Source organism: Nuphar pumila, chromosome 13, assembly GCF_984573655.1.
Source record: "Nuphar pumila chromosome 13, dmNupPumi1.hap1.1, whole genome shotgun sequence".
Classification (NCBI taxonomy): domain Eukaryota; kingdom Viridiplantae; phylum Streptophyta; class Magnoliopsida; order Nymphaeales; family Nymphaeaceae; genus Nuphar; species Nuphar pumila.
Window position 1 is genome coordinate 18477690 of NC_143261.1, and position 25353 is coordinate 18503042.

The 25353-nt window shown below is 35.9% G+C and overlaps 1 protein-coding gene across 2 annotated transcripts in view; it reads right to left on the reverse strand.

Annotated features, from left to right (window-relative positions):
- Nucleotides 1-25101, reverse strand: part of LOC149817976 (Cyclin/Brf1-like TBP-binding protein) — a 72741-nt gene extending 47640 nt beyond the window's left edge. The window contains exons 1-10 of one of the 2 annotated variants that reach the window (XM_089985809.1): nucleotides 24986-25101; nucleotides 24775-24868; nucleotides 20752-20833; nucleotides 20598-20676; nucleotides 19788-19873; nucleotides 19619-19695; nucleotides 3787-3843; nucleotides 3512-3624; nucleotides 3312-3421; nucleotides 3134-3220 (exon numbers count right to left, since the gene is read on the reverse strand). In XM_089985809.1, the coding sequence (XP_089841935.1) occupies nucleotides 3134-3220; nucleotides 3312-3421; nucleotides 3512-3624; nucleotides 3787-3843; nucleotides 19619-19695; nucleotides 19788-19873; nucleotides 20598-20676; nucleotides 20752-20833; nucleotides 24775-24836 (753 nt within the window). In that variant the 5' untranslated portion in view covers nucleotides 24837-24868; nucleotides 24986-25101. The remainder of the gene's footprint in view (nucleotides 1-3133; nucleotides 3221-3311; nucleotides 3422-3511; nucleotides 3625-3786; nucleotides 3844-19618; nucleotides 19696-19787; nucleotides 19874-20597; nucleotides 20677-20751; nucleotides 20834-24774; nucleotides 24869-24985) is intronic. The other variant, XM_089985810.1, reaches the window with a different exon arrangement.
- Between the last annotated feature and the right edge of the window lie 252 nt (nucleotides 25102-25353).

The following is a 25353-nucleotide window of genomic DNA, read 5'->3' on the forward strand; positions in this document are numbered from 1 at the left end:
GACCTTGATTTTCTAAGATATTTTCTAGGTATTGAAGTAACTTACTCACCTAAAGGATATATATTGTCTCACATGAAGCTGAGTACAAATATTATTGTCAAATATAAAATCTTTGATAATAAGAAGGTTGACACGCCAGAAATTATAAATGTAAAACTAAGATTGGATGATAGAATTTCTCTTGAAGAACCAACTCTATACCGGCAATTGGTTAGAGCCTTGATCTACTTATCCATTACAAGACCAGACATTGCCCATGCAGTACACTCAACCAGTCAGTTCCAATATGCACCATCTACGGTGCATATAAGTGTTGTTTTGTGAATTGTCAGATATATCAGGAATTGTATAACTAAAGGGCAGTTAATCCTAATGATAGAGTCTCAACTACTGGTTTGTGTGTGTTTTTAGAAGGCTCTCTTATATCTTGGAGGTGTAAGAAGCAACAAAAGGTTCCTCTGTCATCTACTGAAGTTGAATATCGAGCCATGGCAATGACAACTATAGAGATTATTTGGTTGTAGAGTCTTCTCAAAGATATGGGTTTAGTCAGCTTTAGTCTTTCAAAGAAGTTCTACAATTATAAGAGTGATATCTACATTTCAAGCAATCACACCTTCCAAGAACGAACCAAGCACATAGAGATAGACTGTCACTATATCCATCATGAACACTTGAGAGGAACTATTGAGTTATCTTATGTGACTTCAGAATGTTAGCTGGTAGATTTTTTCACTAAGGCCTTGCCTTCACCTTAATTTTTTGTCTCTTGGCAAACTTTCGAGGATCACACCATAAGTTTGAAGAGGAGTGTTAAGTTGCATATATATATTTCTATGTATGTAAACTGAAAGACCCATCATGGGTATTTCAATCATTTTCCTTTATTGTAGGATCGACTCACTAGGGGTGTTGTTATTCTGTTTTTCTCCTTCTCCTCTTCTTTCTCCATTTTCTTCTTCCGTTCTTCTCTTCCTTCTTCTTTTTCTTGTCCCTTCTTCTTCTTCTTCTTCTTCTTCTTTCAGTCTTCTTCTTCTACCATCCTTCTTTTTCTTCCCTCCTTTTTTTCTTCATCCCTTCTTCTTTCTTTTCTTCTTCATCTTCTTCTTCTTCTTCTTCTTCTTCTTAATGACTGAATTTTTTTTGCAATTAATTGACTATATGTAAAAATTGTATATGTCAATTTTGTTAGTTTTTTTATATAAAAAATGTATATGTGAAATTGTTACTTATTTGCAAATATGCATGTGATTGTGTATGTACATGTAATTGATTGTTAGATCATGGAAATTAAAAATAATTTTTGTTAAGAAAATGTTTGTTTGTTTTTTGTTTGTGAAACTAAGTGTAGATATGGATTATTATGTGTAATTTTAGTAGTTTGACAGAGCTAATTTTTCAAACAAGCATGCATCAAAAATTAGCTCAAAGTTTGTTTACAACTTTAGATGAATTTGTATGCATTATATGATGACAATGTTATCAAAAATGCGCCTTGAGACGCAAAAGGCGTGCCTCGCCTTGAGGCGCGACCCTCTGTGCCTCAAGGCGCAAGCCTGGGTGCAAAACAAAAGTTTTTTTTTACAAAAAGATTTCTGAGACATGATCAACAAGATTTTTGTAGGTTAATCTCATATATTTTCCAGTTATTTCAGTTATGTAATCAGTTTCTTAGTATATTACTATATTTTAACTTTTGTTGGTTAATCTCGTATATTTTTCAGTTATTTTAGTTATGTAATTAGTTTCTTAATATATTTTAACTTTTGTTGGTTATTCTCATATATTTTCCAGTTATGTAATCAGTTTTTTAGTTACTTTTATATGTTAATCTCATATTTTTTAGAATAATCTCATATATTTTAACTTTTGTAGGTTAATCTCGTATATTTTCCAGTTATTTCAGTTATGTAATCAGTTTCTTAGTATATTTTAACTTTTTTGGTTAATCTCATATATTTTCCAGTTATGTAATCAGTTTTTAGTTACTTTTATATGTTAATCTCATATTTTTAGTACTTATTTGAGATTTTCTATTTCTTATTGGTTGTTATTTCATCAATAAAGCATTTCTTTATTTATTTATATTTTTAGATATTTTTTTATATTTTTTTAAAGTTTTCAAAAAAAATATTTGAGGCTTACGCTTTACGCCTCGCCTCTGTTTTTGGTGGAGCATCTCGCTACGCCTCAACGCTTTTCACAACATTGTATGATGATGTTGAAGAATTTGATTGGTAGTGATTTTGTTACTTAAATTTTCATTGAATGCTCATATTTTATTTGTTAGATACTTAGATCAAGTTCTAGCATTAATGTTACTTTTACTGTTTTACATATTTTTCAGTATTTATTTGATATTTCCAATTTTATATTGGTTGTTGCTTCATGAATAAAGCATTTTTTATTTATTTATATTTTAGATATTTTAAAAAAATAAAAGTTTTTAAAAATATTTTTTTGAGGCTTAAGCTTTTCGCCTCGCTTCATTTTTGGTAGAGCGCTTCGCTACGCCTCAACGCTTTTCACAACATTGTGTTGTGGACATTCCAATCATTTTGTTTAACTAAACCATGATCAACTAATGGATTATGGACCAGGATCGTTTCAAGACAGTCAAAAAAACCAAACAATTACATGCAACAATCAACAAGTCGGGCATGTTTTGTAACTTCATCTGTGCATATACTCAAACTCAAATATGTGGAGAGGTTTCAAATTGTAAGAATCCAAACTGTAACTTCCAGAGAGACTATCGATTAACTATTGAACTTTTAAAAAAGTCAAATGCTACCAATCAAAAATTAGACATACTGTTGCCTGCCACTTACTTTTCTTTATGACAAACATATCCTATGGAGAAATCATGATACCAACATGCACTCAATGAAGTCACACACCACACCACAAAAGGATAAAAAATGCACACATGCATGTGCATAAAGCTAAGTCAATTGTTCCACAAAATACCGCAATTTATTGCATTTATACCAATTTTTAAAGTATTATAGAACACTGGGATAAAAATGATATGCATGAATGTCTATGATTCTTCAGTTCTTCAACTATTATCCTCATAAATAGTAATGTTAAACATAATTATCCTAGTAAAAGAATGGTAGTTGAAACTTACAACATCTGATTTAGAACAGTTGATACCAAATGAAAGGGCAGATATGTACAATGCAGCACCACATAGCCCATTTGGTTTCCTCCCAGTCTATGATCAACAGTTCAAGGAAAACATGAATGGAAAAATCAGCAATACTAAATTTCTCAATTTCTTTTTTATGATGGTAGGGTAAGATTACCTGGATCCAATCTCGTTTCATGCTTGCTATAATGCGCACTGCAGTAAGTGAAAGTTCACGGTATGTGACACGGATTTCTTTCCCTTTAATTGCATTGCTGTTAACTAGCACTATGACAGATAAACCAAAAAAAAACAAGTATTAGACCAAGATACATATACTAGAGGTTCAAAAAAGGGATCAGTGACAAAGAACTTTACTGGATGCATATCGATCCATAAAAAGACTTGGATCAACAGGTTTTTGAACAATAGGGTGCTGCACAAGTCTTAATAGCTGGCAAAGCTGCAAAAATACAGCACCCAGCACATAACTGCAACAAAATATTCAGAAAAAAATAGTAATTCAATCACAGAACCAGCATTCAAGAGCTACCTCAGAAGAGGTTGTGGCACTAAAGTGACCAAAAGAAGAATAGAAACATTGTTTACTGTTAGCAGAAATTTAAACAGAAGCAAGAGAATAAGGCGCATACACATTTATCTGCAAGAACTCTGAAAAATCAATAAGAAGATAAGCTTTTTTCTCAAGCCTGCAGAAACAGGACAGATAGCAGGTATTAGAATTCCCCTCCCCTTTCCCCCCGCCCCCCCAGAAAAAAAAAATAACAAAAACCAAAAAAACAGAAAATCTTGAATAATGAAAGATTGCAAAGAATGGCTCTTATTCAGATATAGTAAAATGATATTAAACAAGCTAATAACAGCAGTACTTTATGAAGTGCAGAAGGAACCCGATACTTTTTCATTTAAAAGATGCTATATAGATAGTTGACACTTGGGAGAATGAAATGACCTGTGAAAAAATTGAGTCCTAAAGGCAGATTACTGCCTTGAGCCTCGAGTGAAATGTTGATGCAGTCCATGATGCTCCTACTTTGATGAAGGCCTGCTAGTGATGGCTTATTAAATGAAAGAGCGTCATTTCAATCATTCAGCAAGAATATTTTGCTATGATCATCTACACATTTAGGAAGAGAAATGTGTTGGAGCCAACTATCATAAGAATCCCCTCTTCTTTAGGAACTAACACCATAAAGGATCTACTAAACTCTTTGAACTACTGTTTAGAAAAAAAATCCCCCCAATAACTTTGACAGATCTAGTTTATGAATTGACTGAAGGACATGAAAAGCAACAGGAAAACAGATCATGCTTGTGTTATGTCAAAAGCTTTATTATTGGCAAGTTAAAGACTGCCTCCTTAATCTCAACTTTGAAGGAATTTCAGTTCCTCCCGCTAAACCATGGAGAGCATATTGAAGAGAGGTTCCCCATTTTTCCAATTAGTTTCACCCCTTCCCTCAACCAAGTAATCCTAGAGCATTTGCACCATTTTCTCATCCTTTATTCAAGCATCAATGCAATCCACTAACCACTTACATTCAGTAAACTCCACACCAAAGCACTTGTAGCCAACTTAGTTCTGTCTCCCATTGATAGATGTGCCTGATGTGATTCTAACCAACAACTTTCATCTGCATAGCTATGTCACATGGGTGCGGGAGCGGGAGCGGGAGCGGGTGCGGGTGCAGGTGCGGGGATTCGGCACTTTCAAAAAACCTGGGTGCAGGGGTGCGGCAAAAATATAAAAAATTATATATATATATGGTTCTTCAATTTGAACAACCTAAGTAGAACTCGGACCTTCTTAGAAAATTATTCCAGCAACGAGGGTGGGTGTTGGAATCCATGAGTATAAACCAAGGAATTTTCTTTTCCAAATTTACACGTGAACAGCTTAATCACTCACATATATCCAATTGCAACTAGTTTTACCAACAGCACGAGTTCTAGTACACCATGGTCTTACCATTTTAGTATATAGTTATTTACACCATATCCATGTAAAATTGCATAAGTAGAGCTGGAATATGAAATGCAGCAACTAACAAACTGAAAAGAATGCACATATACAGGCAGCAGTTTGTCACATTTTCTCCCCACATTTTTTGGTTTTGGTCATTTCTCTAAATGCAAACAGGGTAATCATCACCACATTAGAATACCTAATCGGCTAATCCTCAATAAGGAGACCATTCCCTTACTAAAAAGATTCTGACTACCATAAATTAGAATTTACCAAGTTATCCGGGTAAATGTTTCATTCGTCTATATTTGTATAGGACTGAATCGTAAACAATTGTGAGTTGGCTTTCCACAGAAAAAGGTTCAAGAATTGATACATTGCATGCCTCCATCATATTTCTCATTTTTGGTAACTTTTTAAGCATGCTGTTACTAATGATCAATTGTTCGAGTGATACAAAACTAATCTTTTTGCTTATTGTCATGTTTTAGCTTTTTTACCGCTCTATTTTTATTCTATTATCCATTCTTTTGTAATTTCCTAAAATAATTAGACTTTTTACAGTTTTGTCTCCTCTTTCATTATGTGTAAAACCCGATAAAAAAAAGTTCAGATCCGGGCCCGAATCCCCCCCCCCCGTGTTTCTATTTAAACACGGAAGGGTGGAGATTCCCCTTTTACGCAAAAGAGAACCCCAACCCTCTCTCTGTCCTCCCGCTTGCCCCCCCCCCTTTGCGCACCTCACCTACCGGAGACCCACCTTCGCCGACAATCTCGTGCCGGAGACCGCCCCCACCCATAGCCGGCAAGCCCGGACCGGCGACGCCTCTCCCGCTCGTGTTCCGACCACCCGACACTGGCAGCCACGCTCGACGCCCTCTCTCTCCCTGAACCCTCTCTCGGGCTCCCTCACTCGTCGGAGCCCCATCTCACCGGCGAGCCTCCCCTTCTTCGAGCCCTCTCTCCAACTCGACGTGTTCCAGCCGTCGACGTTGGAACCCTCGTCACACCGGTGACCCCGTGCACCGCCACTCGCAGGTGAAACCTTCTCCCTTTTTTCGGTCACCTCTCAGGTAACCCCTAACCATCTCTCTCTCTCAGTCTCTCGCTCTATGTGTCCTCGCTCAGAGGACGGGGAGGGCCGCAGCCTCTCCCCTTGCATTTTGATCGGAGGAGGGGTGTTGTCCCCCTCCCCGCTCCTTGTTTCCTCTCTCAGAGGATGGGGAGGGGCATAACCCCTCCCCTTGCGCGCTGAGGGGAGGGGGAGTGTTGTTTTCCCCCCTCCTCGTTTTCTTCATCTCCTTTTTCTTTTTTTCGTTTCTCCCTCTGATTGCGGCAAAGGGGAGGGTGCCTTTGCCCTCCCCCTCTCTCGCTCTAGGTTGGGTTCGCATTAGAGGGGCTTGGCCCCTCCCTACACCCTCGGTTCGCAGAAGAACCATTTGAGGAACCTTTTGAGGAACTTTTTTTTTGAAGTCCGAGAATTGGACCAAAATGACCCTGGGTGTGGTCAACACACCCAGGGTCAGGTTGACCGCACCCGCGTCGAGTCGCGTCAACGTGGGTGCGGCACCCTGCTAGCCGAATCCCTGTGACATAGCTGCATAGTATTTTTTTCCATGAAGGCTTCCTAAGCACTATGAGCTTTTCTTTCACTCTATTTTGTTACATCATGGGAGCCCTCCACTCGCATCCGTCAATCTGTCAGATTTGAAGAATCTTTCCAAAATCATCCCAACATTATCTCAATGCAATTAGGTTATCATCTGTTGTCATCCTAAGGAGGACCATGCCCTACAGCATTAGAGCAGACTTCAACACCTCAAGCTAGACAAGAAGTTAGCCCAGCTTCATAAGTAGACAAAATCATCCTTGCATACCTGGCACATATAATTGGCTCCACTTAAATCAATATATACTAACTTCCACTTGTCAATGAATCCCCAAAGTATGTCATACTTTTGAATCTATCAGTGCACTTACTACCATCATCCAGAAAAAGGGGGGTTTTAAGTCATCACCTATATATCCTGAAACCATTGCTTTTATCAAGTTCAACATAGAGAAAGTTTCTTATTGGATATGACTAGGCCATAAACCATCATGAAGAGGAGGGAGCTATCTACAAGTACAATAGAAAATAAAATATATAAGGAAAAATTCCCTGAATGAAAGATCGTCCTGTAAGCACAAATTCTCTAGGGCACAAGGATGCCACTCATCCTACCCTCAGAAGGGATAAGTTCATAATTGGTAACTCTTCGGATTATATTCATGAGGCACAGTGATACTCCTCAACCTTAGAATCACATATACAGCATATAACAACATTTGTCATATCAGTGATATCTCCTCAACCTTGGATTCACATAAGACAGCATATGACAACTTTTGTCCCATATGACATTAGCAAGAACTTCTGATTGTTCCTTTTATTAATCCCCTTAATTTTCCAGTATTCAATATTCATTATTTGCTTCCTTTAATGTGCCAGTCGCACAAATATGGCTTGAGCTACCTCATGAATAGCAGGTTACTAGCTAAAAGAGCATGAAGTTCCCTCAAACCAGACTGCCACCCTAGTGCTCAGTAGCCTGATCAATATGCCCCATGATCCCCTTAAGGTAGACAGATTATCAATAGAGAAATCAACTTTAGGGATACTTCTGAGCAGTCTATCCAAGTTGTACTAAACCTGCTAGAAAGAAACATCACTCAGGGATAAGCTACCAATAGAAAGCTGATGAAGCATCAACATCAAACTCCCATTCTAAAACGCCAAGACAAGTAGAACCTAGGAGTTCAGAAGGGCATTTACAACTAAGAGCGGGATCTAAGAAACAGGGAGGATAGGGAAGAACCCATGAATACAAAGGTCAAGACAGCCCCGAAGGGGCTACGACTAAGAATGACTACCCTAAACCCCATCACAGAAGGGAAGATCCTTGCAAGAGAGGCTAATAGGGGTTGGGGAAAAAAAGCTATAACAATAGGATAAAAGAACAAGAGGAGGAAGGAGACAATGATAAGGGATGAAGAAAGGAGAGAAAAAAAAGGGCAAGTGAATTATGATCTTGAACACACATGACCCACAATAGCATGTGGCAAAGCCACTGCCACAACTAGTGGTGAGCAACAGATTAACAACAAATTTAGATTGTTATGAGTGAACGCATATACTAGTATGAATAAGAGGGGTGATTTGAAAGTGGCATATCATATGTTTGGTTGTGGATAGTGTGAATTTGCTTTGGACACAATCAAGTTTCAAATAACTTGATATTTTAAACACTCAAAATATATGACAGCACAAAATAGCATTCAAATGCTTTACACCACAAAAAGAAGAGAAGTGCTTCAAATGCACTGTATTGATAGGCATAAGGGGACAAAAACCCCTTCAACTATTACATAACTCAATGGGTTTAAAACGCCCTTATTTATAGAGTAACCCAACTAATGAAGAAACGTTGGGCTGTTCCCAACGGCTCTTATTAGAGCCGTTGGGCTTCAGACCAACAACTCTTTGTGTACAGAGTCAGACTATGTACAACAGTCAGTAGCTGGCTGTTGTGCACTGTACATTGTACACTGACTGTGTACAGAAAAGTACAAAAAGAAAAAAAAGAAAGTTACAAAAAAAGGAAAATTACATAAGGATAAAAACAAAAATACAAGAATATATGTATATACTTTAAATATGTATTTATATACATATGCAAACTCTTGTATTACGAAAAGTATGTATATATATAGATATTCAAGTATATACATATATGTATTATTTTCTAACAGTCTCCCTCAAACTTATGGTGAAATCACCGAAAGTTTGTTTAGTAAAAAATTGAATCTTGGTGAGCACAGTGTCTTGGTGAAGAAATCCGCAAGTTGATGTCACGTAGGGAAGATCAATAGTCTTCTTTAAATATTCTTCACGTACAAAATGGCAATCCATCTCTATATGCTTAGTTTTTTCATGAAACGTATGATTTCGAGCAATGTATATGGAGCTCTTGTTGTCACAGCATAATATTGTAGGATTCTGAAGATGAATTCTCATATCTGAAATGAGTTGTTTGAGGCACACGATCTCCATGGTAGTAGTCGTCATTGCTCTATATTTAGCTTATGTGGATGATAGTGACACCTTTTGTTGTTTCTTGCACCTCCGTGAAATCAAAGATTCGCCTAGAAATACACAAAAACCAGTTGTTGAGCGCCTATTATTTGGATCCCCTCTGTAATCAGCATCAGAGTATGCAATAAGATCTAAGGAGGAAGAAGATGATAGCAAAACTCCCTTATTTATTATGCTTCTAATGTATTTGATAATTCTCATGCCTGCACTTATATGAGGTGATGTTGGAACGTGTTGAAATTGATTGGCTACATGTACAGCATGAGCTATGTCTGGTCATGTAATACTTAAATACATAAGAGATCCCACGAGTTGTCTGAAGGGAGTTGGATTGTCCAAAGAAACTCCATCATCGGCTCGTATCTTAATTTCAAGAGTCTCTAGGGTGTCAACAATTTTATCATCTGATAGTCATGACCTGTCAATAATATCTGAAGCAAACTTGGTTTGTGACAATAAGTACCCTCTGTTAGAGTAGGATACTTCTATAACAAGGAAGTATGTTAGGAACCCAAGATTAGTCATTCCAAAAGAATTTTTCAAAAACTATTTGACTTTCTTGATTTCTTCTTTGTCACTACCTGTAATCTGTAAGGAAACGGCTTTGAATATATTAGGTTTAATAATGAACCAATACACATGCACATGAAGTGCGAATATACCCACTAAAGGGGAAAACACAAGCACATAATGTGCTAACACATAAACCCACAAAGGGGCAAAAATGCCTATAAGGCATAAGTTGATATTATTGAAAAGAGGAAGGGTGTAACACCCATTACATGGAGCAAAGGCTCCTCCAAATGAGTGCTTAAATTACAAGGGGGAGACCCCTATTTATAACAAGAGAGGAGCCACATAGGGGGCTCCCAAAGGAGTCGTTGGGAGCCCCCAACGGTCACATTTGTGACCGTTGGGGGCTCCCCAACGACTCTTTGGGGAGCCTCCCTAGGTGGCGCAAACCACAAGAATGAATAAAATAAAAAAAATAAAAATAAAATTACAAACATATTCCAAATGGAATATGCGTAAAAAGGGGAAATGACTAAACTACCATTATGCCTAATAATAGAGAAATATATATTTTATATATATAATTAGGAAGATACATATGCATATATACCATATATGTATATGTATCATCATTTATATATATAAAATATATATAAGATTACAAAGATTGAATGATACATTTTAACACCCCCCTCAAACTTTGCGTGGGGAACGAAAAGTTTGAAGAATGCAAGAGGAAGAATCTCAAGGCTTCAAGAGCCTTCAGTCCGAATGCCATTGAAATTTGCAAATGTCTTCCTCCAAAGTCTTTAACGATGAGCACCTTTCATGATTTATCCAAGGTACTTCTTTTCCTCTCATCTTCAAGATCCTGTGGAACAAAACAAGAAGAGGTCCAAGTAAAAGATATATTTGCACTTGAATCAAGTGAAATATTCCAAATAAGATGAATTAACCAAACCAAAAAAAAAACATATCATATAATTCATCCAAAAGTAACGGTGCAAAAAGATATTTTATGCATAATTCATCACAGGATTTGATGGAACAAGATAATTACTCATGTATGCAGAATGATTTTAGAAAACCAATTTTTCATAATCATATACCATGTTGAAGAGGGAGCGGAAACAAATTACAAGAAAGCATAATGCATTCATAAAGTCCAACATTGGACAAACACAACCTCATAACAAGGAATAACATAATGGTCCACAAGAGACACCACAAGAAGCCTACAAAGAGGCATAAGTTACACATAATTTATTAAATGAGGGCAAAAAGGCCATAATATGCATATAATATCATGAAATAAATCAACACCTAAAAGAGTCATTAATGATCATGCTCCAATCACACTTTAGTCAAGTAATATTATATGAACCGATAAGATAGAAAGACAAGTGTTATTGATTTTAGCAAGTCCTTTGAAAGCAATTTCAAGAGGGAAATGCTCAAAAGAGTATAAAACACAAGAGTTCAAAAGGTTTTAAGTCCACTTAAGAGGCAAAAAAATGAGAGTTATTTGAGTAGAGAACCTTACACATTTAGGAACATCTCACTCAAATGATTGCAATTACAAAAACTCATTTTGCATATCAAGTATAAAAGGTGACCAAAAAATAAATTTGATTTTAAAATATCATATTAATGATATGATTCACTTGTATCTTTAAAAGACAAAATATGAATGAAATTTTACAAATTTCAACAATAATTCATCCATTACAAGCAACTACCTCATTAGTCCTCCAAAAACCACAAATCAAGTGCATAAGCTACTTGATCAAGAACATAAATATAATGTCATTAAAGGCTAAGGACACACACAACGATGTGTAAAAGAACCTTTTGTCTACATGTAATAATACTTGAAATGAGTGCATCAACGATAAGAACAAGAGAATACTTGCCAACATAGACCAAAAGCATCTCTTGTCTACGTAAAAATACACTCAAAACCAAGTATGTTCAGCTACTAGATCAAGAGTATCAAGCCAACCATGGGCTAAAACACAATACATCTTTTGTCTACATAAAATGGCACTTGAAATGAGTGAAAGAAGTCAACCATGGGCATACATCTCAGCGACTAGAACAAGGACACAAATGCCAACATAGACTAAAATCACACACCATAGTGTGAATCAACGTGCTTTGTCTACATATAATAACACTCAAGACAAGTGTGTTCAGCTACTAGACCAAGAGAGCAAAGCCAACAAAGGGCTACCAACAAACAATGGTGTAATAATATGTTTTGTCTAAGGTATAAGAGGAGAAGACTTTTGAGGCAATAAAACTTTGTAATGACAAACATATAAATAAAACCTTGAACAATATTTTTTGAAAATAAATATGTGCACATACGCACAACAAAAACACTTGGAACACTTGTGCACAAAAGCACAAAATACGAAATCACAAATGTGCAAATGCACTCATAAGATTCATAAGCAATAAAAGGTTGGGCAATAATCTCCAACACCCATGAATTAAATATACCTTAAAACATTTAAGGTTCCAAGACACCATATACCCATCACATTTATATATAAATAAGAGCATCCATAGATCAATGGCCAAAAGAAAACGAGTGACAAACTCATAATTAGAGATCATATAACAAATCATTCTAGAGTCCCAAGGTGCCCATAATTCACCTCAACAACCATCTTTAATATGGTAATTGGACAATCTAAAATGACATAACACAAGGTGCCCTTAACTCACCTCAACAATTATCTCTAATATAACAATAAGGCCATAAAAAAAATTGATGCATCATATAACTTGTGATGGATAAAAATAAATGTCATAAAAAGGCAATGAACACTTAAGGAAATCATTTTCCAAATATGTGATCTTACAAAGAGGGTTGATTCAAAGGTCCAACATAATTAATCACAACAATATGCCTTATAATAATTTTGCATAAATACGAAATTATGTTCAATCATGATCATTATCAAAAGACTCAATAAACACAACATGAAATATTTAAGCAATGTCATGTTGTGAGGACGGATTTGGAATAATCCAAGAATCAAATCAAGCCTCTATAAATTGCAATTATATGCATGCCAAGATGTAGAATGGCAATAATCTTAAATGAGCAAATTTAGGACAACATGTAACAAGAAATTGCAGAAGCACTTATAATGATAAAAGGAACAATCTCTCAAGTCCACTAAGGGACAAAACAAGCCCTAAGGAAGGCAATATATATCATCTCTTTATTGAAAAGAGAGTACCATGTGAAAATGTCTATGAATAGACAATACGCATACAAGCATGAATACTTTATAAAAGAAGTGTACAAAGACACTCTCACAACACTTGAACAAAATACGTAAAAAGCATAATAATAGCAAACATGCAATAATGCATGTATAAAAAGGAGCAAATGCTTGAGACTCTCAAGCTTTCACAAAGATGGTAATATTAAAAAAATCTCATAAAAAACCAATATTAAAAAGAAGCTTATAACAATCATGAAATCTTCTCAAAGAGTATATACTCATAAGAAGATTCACAAGGATAAAAAGGCCTCTCAAAGAGAGATCCAACAAACAAAATTCTCAAATGAGGATACATACGAAAGGAAGAGGGAAAACTTTATTAAAGTGGAGAAAATCTATAAACAAAAATTCATAATATTATATGACTTAATAGATTATAACCAATGGCATGAATATGTTTTAAATAAACACAACATGAAATATTTAAAACACATGTAATAAGTATGCAACATTAATGAAGACCATAAATCTTATAATAAAACATATTCTTGAAATTGAATTGAAGAATGAAAAGAGGATAACCATATTTTATGAGATCATTTTTAAAAACTTAATTCAACCGATATTATAAAAATGCCTTCTTAATCAAACATTGCTCGTATGAAAAAAAACTCATTAGGTAGGAAAATAAAACATCATTTTTCAAAGACACATGTTATTATGAAAAAACCTCATATAGGACATTTTAGAGGGTAAACACATACCTTTAATATGAAATAATTATGATGAGAATATGTGAGCAATGCTGCATCTCTCACAAACATTTTAATCATAACTTTCTTTAAAAAACTTATTTTTCAAAAAAAAGACATACGAAAGAAAATAATATAAAAAGTTCAATGGAATTGTTAAGAATCCAAACTCATAATGACATGGAGAACACAAATGCAAAAGCATATCTAATTCTTTATAATGCTCAACACTTAAAGAAATATAATGCATACCAAACATTTTTAAGAAGCAAAAAAAAGAAACAAGAACTTCACCATTCTTCTTTAAAATTTCTTGAATAACACGCTTCCCAATGCAACAAAGAACAACTCGATCTCAACCTTGCTCTGATACCATGTAAGGAAACGACTTTGAATATATTAGGTTCAATAATGAACCAATACACATGCACATGAAGTGTGAATATACCCACTAAAGGGGAAAACACAAACACATAATGTGCTAACACATAAACCCACAAAGGGGCAAAAATGCCTATAAGGCATAAGTTGATATTATTGAAAAGAGGAAGGGTGTAACACCCATTACATGGAGCAAAGGCTCCTCCAAAGGAGTGCTTAAATTACAAGGGGGAGACCCCTATTTATAACAAGAGAGGAGCCACATAGGGGGCTCCCAAAGGAGTCGTTGGGAGCCCCCAACGGTCACATTTGTGATCGTTGGGGGCTCCCCAACGACTCTTTGGGGAGCCTCTCTAGGTGGTGCAAACCACAAGAATGAATAAAATAAAAAAATAAAAATAAAAATAAAAATAAAATTACAAACATATTCCAAATGGAATATGCGTAAAAAGGGGAAATGACTAAACTACCCTTATGCCTAATAATAGAGAAATATATATTTTATATATATAATTAGGAAGATACATATGCATATATACCATATATGTATATGTATCATCCTTTATATATATAAAATATATATAAGATTACAAAGATTGAAAGATACATTTTAACATAATCAACATATAAAAGTAAAATTATAATACCTGCAGAAGAATTCTTGATAAATAACATTGTATCAATATAGCATGGTTTAAAACCATATCTTGTAATAACATTGTTAAAAGTATCAAACCAAGCTTTAGGTGCTTGTTTGAGGGCATACAATGCCTTTTTTAATTTAAGTACTTTACCTGAAGGAATTATCAGTCCAGGTGAAACATCCATAAATACTTCCTCATTAAGATTCTCATTCAAAAAGGCATTTTTAACATCCATTTAAAATATATTTCAATTTTTAATAGTGAAATAGCTACAAGCATTCGAACAATGGTCATCCTGGCAACAGGAGCAAAAGTTTCTTCGTAATCCACTCTGTATTCTTGAGAATATCCTTTGGCAACTAGTCTGGCTTTATGCCTTTCCAATGATCCATCACTTTTGTTTTTACTTTAAAAACCCATCTACATCCTATGGTCTTCTTTCCAATGGGTAAATTTAGAATTTCCCAAGTGTTAGCTTCTTTATGAGCATTTAATTCTTTATGCATAGCTTTTATCCATTCGGGTAAATTTTTTGCTTCATTGTAACATGAGGGTTCAAAATATGAATGAATAGCTATAACACATGCTCTATGTTTAGGAGAAAATGAGTCATAAGACACAAATTTGTTTGAGATTCTTGAGGTTCATTGAGATCTACGAATGGTAGTTTGTTCTGAAGGAGTTTCTAATGCTTCATGGTTACTTTGATTTACACTTTTATTGGTTGTATTTTGATTTCTTCTAGTGTATACTATTGGTCCAACTGTTGTTCTATCTTTAATAGAAAATTCTATATAATTATTTTCATCATTAGACAATAGTTTAAACAATAAATAATAATCAGAATTTATGTCTTGTGACATGTTTCCTTCAAATCCACTTTCATTTTCAACAAAATTAACATTTCTTGAGACAAAAAGTTTATCATTTTTTATATCGTAACATTTAAATCTTTTTTGTGTTTCAGAGTAACCAATGAACGCACAGGGGATAGATTTAGAAGATAGTTTATCTCATTTATCATTTAAAACATAAGATTTACAACCAAAGATCCTCAATCTTTAGTAGTCAGGCTGATATTTGAATAATTTTTCAAAGGAAATTTTATTGGACAATGTTTTTGAGGGCATCCTATTTATAAGATATAGTGAAGTTAATGCAGCTTCAGCCCAAAGATTTTTTGAAACATTTTTAACAATAAGAAGAGTCTTTGTAGTTTCCATAATGTGTTTGTGTTTTCTTTCTGAAATTTCGTTTTGTTGTGGAGTCCTAGGACACGATCTTTGACGTAAGATTCATTCATTTTCTAAAAATTGTTTAAATTCATTTGACAAATATTCTCCTCCAGAGTCAGTTCTGAGGATTTTGAGTTTACTTTCAATTTGATTTAATTGTTTTGAAAATTACGAATACATCGAATTTAAACACCATAAGGCAAAGTTGTCATTTTACCAAGTAAACATTCTTTACATTCAAAATTATCTTTACAAAGATTCTTGGTAACTGGTACAAAATTTAATTTCCCTATATTTGGATGCCCAAATCTATGATGCCAAGTCTGTATATCTTTTGTTTGGGCAGTGTTACAAAAAGATTCCTTTGGAATACAAAGGAAATCCATATAATAGATATCTCCTTTCCTAGAACCTTCCCCAATCAATTTTCCGAACTGGTGATCCTGCACCCAACATTTACTTGATGAGAAAATGACATCATATCCATAATCTGAGATTTGAGAAACTGAAAGTAGGTTAAGATGAAGTTTTTATATAAGTCTTATTTTTGGAATATAAAATTTGTTATGTTTTGTCAAATCATTTTTAAAAATTCCAACACCCTCTATTTTCAAGGCAATGCCATCGGCGGTGGAAACAAAGGATGCATTTGAATTAGGTTGACATTCGAATAATATAGACTTATGTAGGGTCATATGAAAAGAAGTTCCTAAATCAAGAAGCCAAGAGCACATACCAGGAGTAGAAAAGGATGCAATGACCGCTCCTGAGGTAGATCCTTTGAGTAATGGTTGCAATGCATCCGTTAGTTGAAATAATGATTTGGTGAGGTCTTTGAGATTCAAAGTATCCTCATCTTGTTTTGATGGTGCAGTGGCAACACGTTTTTCTTGAAACCTATATTTGTATCTAGGACATTGAGGCCTAATATGACCAGGTTCATTACAGTTATAGCAAATGATTTTTTATTCTCCTCTACTCTTACTAAAATGAGGAGGTTTGTATGGCTTGATGTAATGTTCTGATTTAGATGAGGCAAATGCGCAATCCTCTTCTGGGCCATTGCTAGAAGTAGCAAGCACACTAACATTTTTACTCATATTTAGTCTAGTTTCTTCTCCACTAAGCTTAGTGAGAATCTCATGAATAGGAGGAAGTGATGAAGATTATAGTAAGGAGGCCCTTGTTTGTTCAAACTCGAGTCTCAAATCATAGAGAAAAGCAAAGACTCTATCTTCCTCAACTTGAACTCTTCGCATTTCTATACAATTACCTTCCCATTTGGGTTCAAATTTGGCAAGTTGAGTCCATATGGAAAATAACTCCATAAAGTAATTTCTTACATTCTTATTTCCTTGTTTGATATTTCTAACCTTTTATTGAAGATAATACTTGTGAGTCATATCTTTTTCGGTAAACATACCTTTAACATATTCTCATGCTTCATTAGCCTTTTTGTAGCACAATAGGTTTGAGGCAACTTTTTTTCCACTCCACTTAGCATCCATGAAAGAATTTTTGCGTTTTTCATTTCTCATTCATCCAATTTCTTGTAGTATTCTTCCATGGCTTTGTCTCTTTCGTCAAGACTAATCTCAATCCCATTTTCACCTAATGGAATTTTGGGAGTAGCTTCAAGAATAGTACCTCTTACGAATCCCCACAAACCTTGACCCTTGATGAATGTCTCCAAGTGTCCCGCCCAAATGTTGTAGTTGCTTCCTTCAAAGTTTGAATGGCGGAATAAAGTTTGAGTTGCTTGTATTGTGTGAAAAAATTCAGCCATGGTGAATTAAAAGAGATGGAAAAGTCACCACCACGATGGAGAATAAGCACACTTTTTGAGGCTGCCCACCAATGCACATTTGATCATGCACCAAGCTTTGATACCATGTGAATTTGCCTTACACGCAAACAAGTTTCAAATAACTTGATATTTTAAACACTCAAAATATATGACAGCACAAAATAGCATTCAAATGCTTTCCACCACTAAAAGAAGAGAAGTGCTTCAAATGCACTGTATTGATAAGCACAAGGGGACAAAAAACCCTTCAACTATTACATAACTCAATGGGTTTAAAACACCCATATTTATAGAGTAAACCAACTAATGAAGAGACCTACGGCTCTTATTAGAGCCGCGACTCTTTGTGTATAGAGTCAGACCATGTACAACAGTCAGTAGCTGACTGTCTACAGAAAAGTACAAAAAAAAAAGTTACAAAAAAAGGAAAATTACAGAAGGATAAAAACAAAAATACAAGAATATATGTATATACTTTAAATATGTATTTATATACATATACATACTCTTGTATTATGAAGAGTGTGTGTGTGTATATATATATATATATATATATATTCAAGTATATACATATATGTATTATTTTCTAACAGATAGATGTATGTATTATTTTCTAACAGATAGATGTCTAAGAGGATCAAGGTGAGAATTCACCCAAGGATAACATGGCAAAAGCATGCAAAGATAATAAGCAGAGAATAAGCATAGAGGAATAACCTTGTTGTGCATAGACAGCAAGATAGAACAAAATGTCCCTTCTACTTTTTTGTTTTTTATTGAGAATGGTAGAGATAAAACAGGCCCAACATGATCTGACTTTCATAGTTTTCATATTAAACTAGAATAGGAATTGACAAAACAAAAGACTGGGAGAAATTATATGACTGAAAACCTTTTTTTTTAAAGCATTCTCCTTAACTGTTGTGTAAGAAAGAGGATGGTGGCAGACTTACAGAAGTGATGCTAAACCAAATCTATGGATGGAATATCTATATCATATTTGAATCCCTTGATTGTACTATTGTTTCTTCATTCCAAGTTAGATGGTGTTAAAGACCTACGTATAGAAGGTTGTCATATTTTCCATTTTAAGCATCATTTTATCAAAAGCAAATGAATCATGCCCCCTGTTTCGATTGTTATGAATGTCTACAGTGATGTTTGCAAGCACCTGAGAAAGTGGTACCTTCTCAGGCTTCTGAGAAATGGAATGCTTAACCCAGCCACTTTCAAATACTTGAGAAAGTGCACCCTGGGAATGTTGATCCTAGCTGAGTAAATCCATCACCACTCATATGAGAATGGGAGTCACAGGTGGAACCCTGTGGCTCCCTTTCTCAGCTTTAAAAAAGCTGACGAATGGCTGCAACTGTAAGGTAGTTGCAGAGAATTCTCAGGAAGGGCATGAGAAAGTGCAGCCCTGGGAATGTAAATGACATGATTCACATTCTCACAGGCTTCTCTTTCTCAAGTTGTGCACCTGGATGGTTGCAAAGATGCCCTACATAGTTGACTTTACTGGCAAGTAGATACATACTAGTGAAGTCATACGGTAAATTTTACATTCTTCGACACCATCCAACGTGCACTATCTGCTAGAGGGCTGCACACATGCCTACAAAGTTTGACCATGTCTACCATCAAATCAACTGTAAACTGCAAGCAGCAGTAGATGCAAAACATGACACTTAGTTCAAAATTAAGCAGCCATGGCTGTTATCAAATAGCACTAAATAAATGACAAAATTAATAGCACCAATTTGCATCTTATCTAGAAGGTATCTCTTACCGACAAATAATGTAAATACATGCTGCTGCGACCTGGTTTGTCCTGCGGCCTCTGGTGAAATTACGCTCGACAGCTATCTTTTCTCAAACAAGGCAATTCAAGAATATGAATGCTACATGTAAATTGATCATGTAATATAAGCAACAAAAACCAGGGGATAAAAACATACTGTATATAACCGATGTGATTGGTCAACAAGAGAATCCCCACCACTCATTGACAGGCCAACAACAATGTCATTGATTTCATTTCTTCCTATAAGGTTGTGAAATTTTTTATAGGTTAGGATTCACGGTTCAGTATAGAAGGAAAAGTTATCGAACAAAATTACTTTTAACACTAGAAGATTTGATACTCAGAATTGCACGCACATGCATACACAGACAAGCACACCCACACGCACAAATGCCCACAGCACACATGCATATGCAAACAAATGAATATACATGTATATGAACAATGCATGAACATGTATGTATCTACACATAACAGTTTCCTGAAGTACCAACCCCTGTGTCACATATATGATATATATGGCAGACATTGACCAACAATGGTATGTGTAGCCCGGCATTTTGAAGCACCCATTTCACACAAGCAAAAAGATATCAATTGTGAAGAACACATTAAGGATCTCGAAATCACACCATCCAAATGTTCCACCACTCTAATAATATTAAAAAGAAAAATTGAAGATGATTATTGTAGGATACTCCAGATATTTATGACAAATCGTAGTGAATATATTTTTGATAAATCACGTCTAATTTTGCTGAGGTTTCATAAAAAAGCAGAAGAGATTAGCTTCAAGTCCAAAATTTCATCCATACAAAAATGGAAGAACAATAAAAATAACTCAAAAGAAAAATACCATACATCCCTTCATGCACTCATCAAGAAACAAGCAGGCATGAAATGTAAAGCTACATGGTGGAAAGATGTGATAAAAACCACCCTCCTTTATACTTAAAATTAATACCTTTTGCAAGAGTCCTTTCATGTGACTCAGAACTATCAGAATCTCGAACACTTCTCACATAACCACCAGCTACTCTGCTCTGCATTCAGTTAATAAGTCTGAGTCATCAGAATTATCTAAAAAATGCAAAAAGAGGAAGACCGTGCCAACAGACCTGTCCTGTACTTGTTTTTAGAAAGGTAACTTCTGAGGAGAACACATCCCGGTCAAAAACCTTTCCACAGCCAGAACAACATCTGGCACAAAGCAAGAGAAGGAGATAATTATTTTCCAATAAAATTAACAGAACTTTACAATTTCCAAACTATTATATAACGAATAAACATGTTTCATGATACACTTAAGTACGATCACCAAAGGATGTAAATGGAGCCGATTGAGCCAAATTTAAGTCGTTCAGGCTTAGTTTGTTAAAAAATACCATTATTGAGCTCATCTCAAACTTGTGTTGAGCCTAGCCATCTATGCTTCAGCTTCATTTGGTCTTGTTCATGAACATTGATCAACTTCAATATCAATATGAAGCTTAGGTAACTAAGAAAAAGTTTTCAACTTTTATGGCACTAGTTCTGAGATACACCAACATAAATACATCCTTGAATGAGACAAGTTTCAAAACTAATGTTTTGTTCATGAACTTTGCATCAACTTAAATATCAGTATCAAGTTTAGGTAACTAGGAAAAAGTGTATAGCACTAGTTCTGAGATACACCAACATAAATACATATTTAAATGAACTGTTTCAAAACTAAGTAGCATTGAGCTAAACAATAACAAACCAAGGAGACCATGCTTAACTGATAGTTGACTAAAGCAGACTGCCTAATTGGCATTTGATTAAAGCTAAGTAGTTGGTTTTAGCAAAAGATGCAAGAAAGGGAAATAACAAATGAAAAACTTAAACTTTCAAGTATATATAATAAGTTAAGTTTTTTTACATTGGAAAAATAAAAACACATTTTAAGGGCATGTCTTTGTGTGTGTGTCCACACATGCACGCATGCATATCAAGCATTATGGAGCTGATCCAACCCAGCCTTGGTGTTGCATGAGATTGGCCTGACTATTTACCAAACTCGAAATTGACCTTTGAACTTAGATTGCTAGCTTAACAACCCAAGTCCTCATGGGCTGAGTTCAAACTGAGCTGAAGTAGCTTTCTTTCACAATTGGCCCTAGGAACATCTCAAAAGTATAAATCCAGTGATGAGCTGCTGTTAAAGTTACATACATGCACTAACGTCCATGCATGCTTTAATTTTATATACATATACATACACACACATGTGCACAGCCACATATATATGCATGCGTACACAAAACATATATACATACACATACACGCTTGCATACATACATATATCTATACAAAGTTTAAGACTCAAATTTGTTTTGTATTACACCTACACCACCAGATGAAGAATCAAGAATTCAAGATCACTAAGGGTGTGTTTGATACACAGGATGTGCCTGAGCAGGGACAGCCTGGTCCCTACCCGGGCTGTCCCGTGTTTGATACATGCCGACAACATGCGCAGAACAGGATGCAGCACGTCCAGCGCTCTTGAATTTAGCGGGATGCACCAGTCACCCCCTGGGGTGTCATGGACAAACACCGTGCACGTGCAGCGTTTGTCCAGCGTATTAAACGCACCCTTAATGACAAATAAAAGTCACATAAATGAAAGATTATAAAAAGAAAAATAAGTATGACAATAGAGGCTGAAGACCATAAAACAAGATAGAAGCCACGGATAAAACACAAGCTTAACTAATACAGACTCAATTGTGGAGGAACCCGGTCTGCATTTGTTGTTCCAAGATCTCGAAGTGGATCCAAGTGCTGCAAGCTAAAATCCAAACCCAATGCCCCAATTACCTGAAGTAGATCCATTTGATGCTGCTCCAAATCCAAACTCCAAGCTCCAAGCTCCATCCAGTTGTGGGACCCATCACCAGGATGCCATATCATCATAGCAGCCATCTTGGCTAAGTGGGGCACCCCTCTTGGTTTAAGAAAGGAAGCTTGTGGGGCCCACCTGGGGGCGACTTCTCTATTTCTGGAAGACTAGAAAAAATGTGTAGCAGGCCTAAATGCTACTTGGCTATTCCAACCCAAGTCAAGGAGGTGTTAACCAGAAATAGCCTAAGTCTAAGGAGGTGTTACCTAAAGCTAAGAAGGTGTTATCCAATTTTAGAGTAGGTTTATCTTTATTCATTTATTTATCTTTTGGTTTAATTTAAAGATTTATAACTTGTGAAGGTTGTAAATACCCCTCATTGGCCTATATATAGGCTTGTAGTTCCTTCTTTGAAACATCAAGAAATGCAAATTGAAGTGACTCTCTCTCTCTCTCTCTCTCTCTCTCTCTCTCTCTCTCTCTCTCTCTCTCTCTCTCTCTCTCTCTCTCTCTCTCTCTCTCTCTCTCTCTCTCTCTCTCTCTCTCTCAAAAGTGCGTGAGCCTGACTTCTTGTAGGTCTGCTCCCTTGGACCTTGGTTGTTGCATGCTCCCAAGGGTTGAACAGTGGACTCAATCAAGCAACTTTGGTGGCCCCAGACGACCTGCAGCCCAGTAGTAGACACTCTCTAGTATTTCTATTGAGCCTTAGTAAGTCAAACCAACCCTTACCTTAAGACCTAGTCTCTCCTTGAACTCACTTAAACCGAGTGGACCCGAACTGGCCAGATTTCTATTTGTTGTTAACAGCAGAAACTAATCTGACTTGTCATAGTCGTATTGCCCCAACCAGAGTTGATCTAGGAATGAGATTTTAACCCTAGGTTCCCCCACATGTCCTCCGACTACCCTCGAAAAATCAGTATTTTACACCAACCCAGTTGTGAGATCCAGATTTTATACCCAAACCTATTAAAGTCAAAACACAGACCTGACCCAATCCAAAACCCTAATCCCCGATGCCGATTTTTGAACTTGTATCTCCTGAACCCAGTGGAGTCAGGCCCTGAGATTTTAACAGGACCTCCTTACACATGTCTAGAGCCTTTCCATAAAGTTTGATAAATTTTTGTGCAGTAGTTTGAGATAACTGGATTTTCTCCCGAACTCTGTCATAACTAAACTGAACCAGACTCTGCCATGTTGTGCCTGTTCATCCCAATCCTAAATTTGTATAGACATATTCCGGTGTCATCTGACCTTGAAGCTTGGTCTGTACCTTCATTAAAGTGTCCGGAATTATCCCTCCAAATTTGAGATTTTTCCTCCACAACATTTGGGCAAACCAATTTTCCTAGTGAAATTTGTCAGTTCACTGATCCTTTTTTACCCGGTTTTGACTTTGACCTAATCCTTAACCTAGCCAAGCCTACCCGCTGCCTAAATTTTCTAACCCAGGACCAGTCGCAAAGCAGGAACGCATCATTAACCATGCCCATGAGCTGTCATAGAAGGCATCATGTCCATCGAAGAGTTGTGTGATGCCCGCACCTAATCTAAACTCGACATAGAGTTCATCTAATATACCAGATAAGAATGAGGATCTTTGATCAACCATAGAACAAGATTCATAGAAATCATAGTTATACTGTTTCTGATGAATTGCCAACACACAGCTTTAGATCAAAAATGAATGAGCATATAAATAGAAATCATAGTTATAATGATTACATGAATCACCAAGAACTTTACATTGACAAAAGGAACAAATGCTTAGAATAAATTTCACCGCAATAGCATACCACCAAAGAAAATAAAATATTTGAGAAAGAGAACGAGAGATCATAAAGAAGCCATCTCTTTGCCTCGAGTTATTATATGCCACTAGTGACATCTTCAACTGCGAATGGACAGTGAGTAATCATATCTCAATTGAAATCAAAAAAACGAGTAATCGTGGCAACAATCTTAATCAGGATTGACCCATCTCATCTACTTGCATGTCACAAACACCACTCGTTCAACACATAATAAACGATCCCATGAAGTTTATAGAACCGAAATGAAATCGATGTTCCCGAAAGGCAAAAATCGCATTGCTCCACGATACTCATTCACGCCAATCGATCAAACTACCCAATGTACAATTATATTAACGTGAATCATTGCAAACCGCAAGGAAAAAAGGAAAAGCGGAAGGAACAAATCCATAGAGGAATATCAACAAGTGGAAAAAATAAAAGAATTCATGGAAGAACAAGAAGAAGAAACCACTCACGTGTAGCCATTGACATCATCGACGACCGTGGGCTGGTCCCTCCCGCAGGACTTACACCACATCTCTCTCCCAACTCAATCTTTCATCAACCGAGCTAAGATCGAAACCCAACAAAACAGATCAAAATCCAACATCCAAACGCACAAAACTACGCTTCCAAAGGAACAGAAATTAAACAAGCGAAGAAGAAAAATAGAAAAAAAAAACTCACAAACGATGGAGTACGAGGAAACCCTAGGATTGATGGAAGGAGCGCTCGCTTATTCCCTCTTTTTTTTTTCAGAGGGAACTGAAAAGAAGCTAAAGAGGACAAATCTCTTTACTACAATCTAGAAAACGGAAAGTAATAGCCTAATAGGGCTAGGCAACGACCGGGTCCCGCCAATCAATTTGACGGGTCGGTCCTAGGATCCGTTCAGCCCGACCCATGGCCCGCAATGTTGTTAGAATCGGTTCAGTAGGTGAATCGGTTTCTTTAGAAAACCATTGATTCAGTAAAAAATTGATTTTTCCTTCAAAAATCAGAAAAAACTATAAAAATATAAATAAATAAAAAATATTTTTTTGTATGACGAAGGA